Raw genomic sequence first — 8,829 nt, forward strand, 5'->3', positions numbered from 1 at the left:
AGCAAGCTGTGGTCAAACCATAGGCAAGTCCAGAGAACCAAGTTGAAAACCACCCCTTTATAAAGGAAAGAGGGAGTTGGGAGGGGCTGTTATGAACAAAACTCCACTGGAGGGGCACGTGCACCCCAGTGTTTATAGCAGCGATGTCCACAGTAGCCAAGCTATGGAAAGAGCCCAGATGTCCATTGTCAAACGAATGGATAAAGATGTGTTATAGCTATACAATGAAATATTATGTAGCCATCGAAAAATTGAAATCTTGTCATTTGCAACGACGTGGATAGAACTAGAGGGTATTATAAGTCAATCAGAGAAAGACAATTATCATACGATCTCACTGATATGCAGAATTTTTTTTTAAAGATTTTATTTATTTATTTGACAGACAAAGATCACAAGTAGACAGAGAGGCAGGCAGAGAGAGAGAGAGGAGGAAGCAGGTTCCCCACTGAGCAGAGAGCCCGATGCGGGGCTTGATCCCAGGACCCCGGGATCATGATCTGAGCCGAAGGCAGAGGCCTTAAACCACTGAGCCACCCAGGCACCCCCGATATGCAGAATTTAAGAAACAAAACAGAAGATCATAGGGGAAGGGAGGGAAAAATGAAACAAGACAAAGCCAGAGAGGGAGACAAACCATAAGAGACTCTTAATCTCATGAAACAAAGTATAGGTTGCTAGAGGGGAGGGGAGGGGGGATGGAGTAGCTGGGTGATGGACACTGGGGAGGGTAGGTGTTGTGGTGAGTGCTGTGTGTTGTGTAAGACTGATGAATCACAGACCTGTACCCCTGAAACAAATAATACATTATATGTCAATTTTTTTTTAAGTCCACTGGAATGAAATGGGAGTTCCAAGTAGTAGTGGCTTCTGAGGGGCTGAGTTGTGACTGTGCTTCACTGTCTGGGCTGTTGCCTCCACCCAGATGGGGTGGTAAATGCAAGATACCTCTTTTCCAGTATGGTCTGCAATTGACCAAGGATGGTAGGACATGAGAGCTCCCCCTGCTGGCCTCACCACTTCATTTTATTCAGCCTCATACCTTTTAGTTAGAATGCAACCTGGACAAGAGAAAGAACAGCAAGTATGTGTTGGGCGCCTACTATATGCCAGGCAATGAGCGCTTTTCATGCAACCACCTAACTGACTCCCCAAAACCACTTCATTTATTCTTTTGTTGACTTGATAAGTGCTTACAGAGCACTCACTTCGAGCCAGCTCCCTTCTAGGTGCAGGAATACGACACTGAAGAAGACAAAATTCCCTGCTCCATGGAGTTGACATTCAAGAGGAGAGACCGACAGTAAACAATATAATCCAAAGGGATCTCAGGTTAGATGGGGCTAGTATTATTGATCCCATTTTACAGATGAGTAAACTGAGTTTCCCAAGGTCATGCAAAGAAAGCAAGCTGGGATCATAATTTGCCCTCCTGGATCTCCTCCCAGCTCTGACCTCTGGGTAAGCAGCTGAAGCACAGAGAAAGGCGTGGGGGGGGGGCGGGGAGGAGAGACATCCAGAACAAGGCAGGGCTGCCTGGTACAGCTGTGCAGATTGTGCACTGCACAATTCCAGGAGTGTCATTCAGAAAGACTACAATGTGAATGCTGCCCCCTGGAGTCAGAAAGAGCACAAGAATCACAAATCTATGTCATGGTCTGGGGTCAGGTTCCAAGTAAGACCTGGAAAGAAAGTTTCATTCACCATTGGTCCATTCTCCATAGGGCGTTTTTTCCACTTAATATTTTGTGGCCACTTCTCTGTGTCAGCACATGAAAATCTAACTCAGCAATTCTCCGAAGGGTGAACCCCAGATCAGCAACATGACCACAACCTGGAACTTGTTAGAAATGCAGATTCTGGGGCACCTGGGTGGCTCAGTCTGTTGAGCATCTGCCTTCAGTGGAGGTCATGATTGCAGAGTCCTGGGATTGAGCCCCACTTCGGGCTTCCTGCTTAGCAGGGCTTCTGCTTCTCCCTCTCCCTCTGCCTATTGCTCCCCCTACCTCTGCTCTCGCTCTCCATCAAATTAATAAATAAATAAAATCTTTTTTAAAAAAAGAAATGCAGGGGCGCCTGGGTGGCTCAGTGGGTTAAAGCCTCTGCCTTCGGCTCAGGTCATGGTCCCGGGGTCCCGGGATCGAGCCCCACATCAGGCTGTCTGCTCCGCAGAGAGTCTGCTTCCTCTTCTCTCTCTCTCTCTGCCTGCCTCTCTGCCTACTTGGGATCTCTGTCTGTCAAATAAATAAATAAAATCTTTAAAAAAAAAAAAAAAAAAAAAGGAAAGAAAGAAATGCAGATTCTGGTGCTCTACCCCATACCTCCTGAGTCAGACACTTTCAGGCTGGGTCCAGTTTTTATTCCATATGAAATGGGGACCCAAGGGAGGGTTTTAGCCAAGGAATGACATGGTCTAATTTCCTTTCTGAAAGGTGCACCCAGCCCCGCCAAGCACCAATTGAATGGTTTCTCTTTGTGTCCCCAGGCAGGTTTCCGAAGAGTAATAAATTAACACACCATTTGTTACAGTTGAATACTGAGGCTAAGTCCTATCTGGTAGTACTAAACAACGTGCTATACTCTAAAATTTGCATATATGTAAGCCCTAATGTAACAAGTGTGAAATGCAATACCAATTCTTTACAGTGGCAATTAGAGGGATAGTAGAACTGAGTCTTATTTTTACAAAAGTACCCAAAAGGACTTAAAATTTCAGCTTGTTAGAAGTCTACCTTTCAGCTTTAGGGGCCCAGGGGGAGGAGCCTCGGTCATCTGAGCGTCTGACTCCGGCTCAGGTCTTGATCCAGCGCTCCTAGGTTCAAACCCCACATAGGAGAAGTCTGCTTCTCCCTCTCTCTCTGCCCCTCCCCATGCTTGTGCTCTCTTTTTCTCTCTCTCAGAGATAAATAAATAATCATAAATAATAAATAATTATTATATAATATTATTATATAATATTATATATAATATATATTATATATATTATATTATATTTTTTATTATATATATATTATATATATAATATATTATATATAATATTATATTATATTATATATAATATTATATATAATATAATATAATATTATATATAATATTATATTATATTATATATAATATTATATTATATTATTATATATTAATATATTGTTATATTATATAATAATTGTTATTATAATTATTATTATATTATAATAATTATAATATATTATAATTATCATTATATATTAATTGATTTTTAATTATGATCATTATCATAATTATATATCATAATTATATTATCATATATCATAATTATATTATATTATGATAATGATCATCATTATAATATATAATAATATATTAATATATAATAATATTATATTATATATGATATAATATAATTATTATATATTATTATACAATGATATTAATAATAAATAATATTATATAATATATATAATTATTAATAAATAATAATAAATAAAATCTTTAAAAATAAAATAAGGGACACCTGGGTAGCTCAGTCAGTTAAGCGTCTGCCTTCAGCTCAGGTCATGATCCCAGGGTTTTGGCATGGAGACTGAATCAGGCTCCTTGCTCAGTGGGGAGGCTGCTTTTCCCTCTGCCTGTTGCTCTCCGTGCTTGTGCTCTCTTTCCCTAACAAATAAATAAGTAAAATTGTTTAAAAGTAAATAAATAATAAAAATAAAATTAAAATTCAGCTTTAAATAGTTTTATTTATAACTTTGAGTATTTAAATTAATCAATTAAAACATTTATTTTGAATAATTGCATTTAAACTTTTGATGTTTGCTAATTATATCATCAGTACTGCGCAGGAGTTTTTTTTTAAGACAAATTCGAATGGGTTTTTTTTGGTTATTATGTTAAGTTAGCCAACATATAGTACATCATTAATTTTTTTTTAAGATTTTATTTATTTATTTGACAGACAGAGATTACAAGTAGACAGAGAAGCAGGCAGAGAGAGGAAGGGAAGCAGGCCCCCTGCTGAGCAGAGAGCCCGATGTGGGACTCGATCCCAGGACCCTGAGATCATGACCTGAGCTGAAGGCAGCGGCTTAACCCACTGAGCCACCCAGGCGCCCCAGTACATCATTAATTTTTGATGTAGTGTTCAAATCCGCTTCTCCCTCTCCCACTCCCCAGGCTTGTGTTTTCTCTCGCTGTCTCTCAGTCAAATAAATAAATAAAATCTTTCAAATAATAATAATAATAATTTTCGTTTGTGCCTAGGGAGGGTGGGAAAATGCCCCTGGTCGACCCCTTCCTCATCGCCCGCCCAGATTGTCTCCAGAAGCCGGAAGACCCTTTCTGGAGTCCACCTGATCTCTCCAGGGCACTGCTGCGCCTGTGCGGTCTCCGCCTGACCGCCAGGTGGCGCGCAAGAGAACGGAAGTCCTTCTGAGCCGTTCGTCTCCCTGATCACGGCAGCAGCCAGTGCGACCCGGAAGCTGTGGCTTGCAAGGAGTAGTGCTTCCGGGTAGGAGCGAGGTGACCCCCGGCTGCTGCGGGAATCTGCGGCGACTGCAGCCATGGGGGCGCATCTGGCCCGGCGTTATGTGACCGATCCATCGGGGGAGCCCGACCCCCAACGGATGCCCACCTTCCCCCCCGACTACGGCTTCCCGGGGCGCAAGGAGCGCGGTGAGGCCCAGTGCGCAGGCGCGGCCCGCGGGAGTGGGACGCGGACGCCCAGAACTCCCGAATCGCGGGGTACCCAGGGTTGGGCTCGGAGTCCCGGCGCTGTGTCTGGGCTCAGCCCCGGCAGCGTGGCTCGGAACAGTGTAGAGGACTCCCGTGAGCCTGGCTGAGTATGGAGGCATCCCAAACAGAAGTCACAGTTGAAGCAAAAACCCCGGGGGCGAGAGTGGCAGTCTGGGGCCGAGAGGCGGTCGGAGCCGGGCTTGGTCCTGGAGGCAGTGGGGAGGCAGGGCAGGGTGTATCACGGAAGGGACGTGTCCGCTGTATCTCTGTCCAGATGGTACTGCTTTTCGGGTCATACACTAAACACAAGAGGGGCCCCCTCACGCCGCACATGTCCTGCTCGTTGCTCTTTTTATGTAGCATTATCACAGGCATATCGGGAGCCAGCCTGGCCAAGTCTCAAGTTGAGCACGGTCCATACAGCAGACACTGACAAGTGGGAACTCCAGCCCTGTGGGAAAGATAGCGGAACCGGGCATATCTCGAGGGGGCGGCACCTGGGGTATCAAGGCAGGCTTCCAGGAGGCGGTGGCTGGAAGCGACATCTGAGAGGGGATACGTAGGAGTTGGCCAGATAAAATACAAGGAGAGGGGAGAGTCCCTGCTTCTAAGCAGAGGGACATGACCAGACTTGCTTAGTCAAAAGATGCTGGCTGCTGCGTGGGGAGCGACAGGGAGACCTCTAAGCCAGTGGAGTGCAGAGAGAACGTTAGGAGGTGGTGGACTCCTCCAGTGTCCCAAATCCTAATGGTCCGCCAGTCCCACGTGAACCAGCATCCTGTCAGCCCCCCACCTCCTTATCCTGTGAATCCTTTGCCCATAATGGCACAGGTCCCTGCTCCTCTTTCTTGCTTGGCTAAACCAAAACTGGGGTCAGACTGGGCTTTCCTTGGCATCTATCCCTGCGCAGCCGAACATTACAGGAGAAAAACACGCAACCTGGCTGGCTGCTCTCCACATGCCTCCCCTTGCTGACCCTCACGCGACTGGTTTTCCTGCTACCTTCTGTGGCACTGGGCTTGTTCTCGTGCCTTTCTAAACCCCATACCTTCTCTCTCAGAATTCAAGTACCTCCCTCCAGCTAGTCACTTATATCTCTTATTAAGAAAATACAAGCAACCAAAAGAGCTCAGCTTCCCTGCATCTCTGTGATGGCCTTCTCTCTTGTTCCACCAGATGATCTGCTCATGCACTAGCCGGGCGTGCGCCCCCGCCCCCTGCCACTCCAGACGGACCCTTTGTGCCACCTGTCACATCCCCTTGCCTGTTGTCTGACCCAACCCTTCTCCTTGTGTAACACTGGTTTTCTCATCATCATGCAAACACACTTATTTCCACCGTTTCAAAATCCCTCCAGCTGAATCCCCACCACTTCACAGAAGGGGCTCCTGTCCAGCTTCCCACCCAGCCCCCACTCTGTCTGTATCCCTGAACCGGTTGTCAGTTCTCTGTTCTAACCCACTGCAACTGGCATCGAAGTTGATCGCTACACTTCCTGGAAACCCCTCTTCACCTGGTGCCCAGGCGCCCACATGCCCACACACCTCACTGATGGGCCCTCAGGATTCCTCCCCATGTCCCTGCCTTATAAATGGTGAGGTACCTTGCTGCTTTGACCTTCCATCTCCACGCACTCCCACCCAGCCCTGGGGGTCTCTGCCAGTCCCCTGGTTTTGGGTGCCTTGTGATGCTCCCAGTTTTTTATCTCCAGCTGGGCCTAGACCCTTAACTCCAGATTCGTGGGCATCTCCCACTCAGCAGGTCCAGAACAGAATTCCTGACTTCCCCACCAAGCTTGCCCCTGGCTCTAGCTCCGGCCACATGCTTGTGTGGGGGGCCTAGATCCCTGGTGCATCCTGAACCTTTTCTCACCTCGGGGCCTTTCAACCTGCTGTTCCACCACTGGGAATGCTCTTCCCCCAGGTATGACTCACTTCCTCACCTTCAGATGCCTTTCTAAGGGACGCCTGCATCTAAGGGGTACCCCAACACTGCCCCCTCTCTCCCTTGCTTTACTTTTCTCTCTAATACTGAGCATTGCCAGACATTCTGTGATAAGCTGGTTCCACCTACCTAATTGTTGTGTCTGCCTCCGAGGGCAGGCACCCTTGTCTAGCATGTTCCCTGCTGTATCTCCAACACCTAGCACACAGTAGGTGCTGTGTGACTCCTGCCTGACACCAGAGACCCCACTGCTGCTGGTGCCACACTGCAGGTGGATACCCAGGCCTGGGGCTCAGATGAGGTTGGCGGGACCAAGTTGGGGCCCATCCACCTGTGAAGTGGGATCGAGCCATGGATGAGAATGAGCAGAGAGCTCCTAGCAAGAACCACTGGAAGCCACCATTTAATGTTTGGGCAGCCAGAGAGTGGTCCCAGGGAGCAGTGGGGAAAAGAGCATTCGAGAAAGAAGCAGGCAGGAAGTTGAGGAAGCATGGAGCCCTGGCATCTCTGGAGAACCTGGTGAAACCATGTGTGGGCAGCATGAGGGCTGGAAGAGCATGGGTGCAGGGGCAGGAGATGAGGTCCGGCTGGGAGGCAGAAAAATGGGACTGGAAAACAGAGGGGAAGGAAGCCCGCCAGGGGAAGGTGCAAGATCGCCGTGGACACCTTTTGGGGCTGATGGGGAGGCCCCTGGACCAAGAAGATGTTGAGGGGAGTGGGGCTGGTCCTGAGGATGCAGGATGCCTGGGTCCAGGGCCCCATGTTGGGCTGAGGAGAGTGGCTGGTCATAGGCTGGGGTAGGTGTCCAGTCCTACCAGCCCCAGTCAGCCTTGTAAGGGTGATTTCACCCCATCGGATATGCCCAGTGGCCACGGCACCAGGACCAGGAGCCAGTTCAGCTCCTCTGAGGCATGGGCCCAAGTGCTTCACATGTATTCGCACACTGTTGACTCTAGAGCTGGGAACAGGACTCCACTTCTTAGCAGAGGAGGTGGAGGCTGCTGGCAGGGTGGGGCCAGGATGCAGATGCCCCAGGCAGCGCTGGGGAGTGGCCCTCCGCTGGACTACACAGTGAGAGAAGGTAGAAGGTAGTTTCCGAGCATGGGCTCTGCAGGGTGGAGCTGTCTGGAGAGTGAGCCTGGGGGAGGGAGCCCCAGGGAAGGGGACGCAAGGATCCAGTACAGATGCGGAGGCATCCTGGGGTGATGGGGAGAGGGACCCTTTCCATGTCTGGGCCTCAGCGTCCTTGTGGTCTTCGCACACATTAGAAAGGACACTGATGGAGGGTGGCTGTACTGCAGGTGCCACATGCCAGTGGGGGCTCCCGGGAGTCTGGTGTGAGGGTGGGGGACGGGTCTCGGGCAGTTCGAGCCCAGCAAGCCTGCCCTCCTTGCAGAGATGGTGGCCACCCAGCAGCAGATGAACGATGCACAGCTGGTGCTGCAGCAGCGGGACTACTGCGCCCACTACCTCATCCGGCTGCTCAAGTGCAAGCGCGACAGCTTCCCCAACTTCCTGGCCTGCAAGCACGAGCAGCACGACTGGGAATACTGCGAGCACCTCGAGTGAGCCCCAGACCCGCCCCCAGCAGGACACTGCCCCACAGACAAGACAGCCAGCCGGCTCTGAGGTTCTGGCCAGGCCCCAACTTGGTTCGGAGGAATCCCAAGGGGCCTGCAGGAGGGCTGGATGGCTCTGAGGCCCCTGGAGGAATGGCCAGGCCGGGTTCCAGGTTGGAGGCCCAGCTTCAGCCCTGGGCTCACTGGTGTCAGCCAGGCAGCTCTGGCCCAGGCACACCCCACGCTTCAGCCAGGCACACAGGTCTTTCCCACTCAGAGGCTTCCCAGAAAGCTGTGGGGCACCTACTCCTGTCCCTTCTGCCCGGGGCGTGGGAGGGCCTGGCTGCCTGACCGCTGTTCACGTGCTCTGTTTGCAGCTACGTGATGCGCATGAAGGAGTATGAGCGGGAACGTCGGCTGCTCCAGCGGAAGAAGCGGCGAGAGCAGAGGGAGGCAGATGTGGCCCGAGGCCAGGGGTCCGGTGAGGTGGCCCCTGAGGTCGCCCTGTAGTGGGTCCGCCCCCACCCTGTTGGACAAGTTGATAAATAAAAGCCTCCAGGCCCCTCAGCTGGAACCGGGCCTCTTTCTGTGGTGTGGTCCCAAAACCACCACCACCCCA

General features: G+C 49.8%; 1 protein-coding gene across 1 annotated transcript; it reads left to right on the plus strand.

The window, feature by feature from the left end:
* The first annotated feature begins 4,452 nt into the window (after positions 1–4,452).
* On the plus strand, positions 4,453–8,784 carry NDUFB7 (NADH:ubiquinone oxidoreductase subunit B7). The gene is made up of 3 exons (XM_004748216.3): positions 4,453–4,647; positions 8,048–8,216; positions 8,588–8,784. The coding sequence occupies exons 1-3, from the start codon at positions 4,536–4,538 to the stop codon at positions 8,718–8,720; spliced, it is 414 nt and encodes a 137-aa protein (XP_004748273.1). The 5' UTR covers positions 4,453–4,535; the 3' UTR covers positions 8,721–8,784.
* Positions 8,785–8,829: the final 45 nt, after the last annotated feature.

The sequence above is a fragment of the Mustela putorius genome, unplaced genomic scaffold (assembly GCF_011764305.1).
Source record: "Mustela putorius furo isolate JIRA1106 unplaced genomic scaffold, ASM1176430v1.1 tig00000095_pilon_pilon_pilon, whole genome shotgun sequence".
NCBI lineage: Eukaryota > Metazoa > Chordata > Mammalia > Carnivora > Mustelidae > Mustela > Mustela putorius.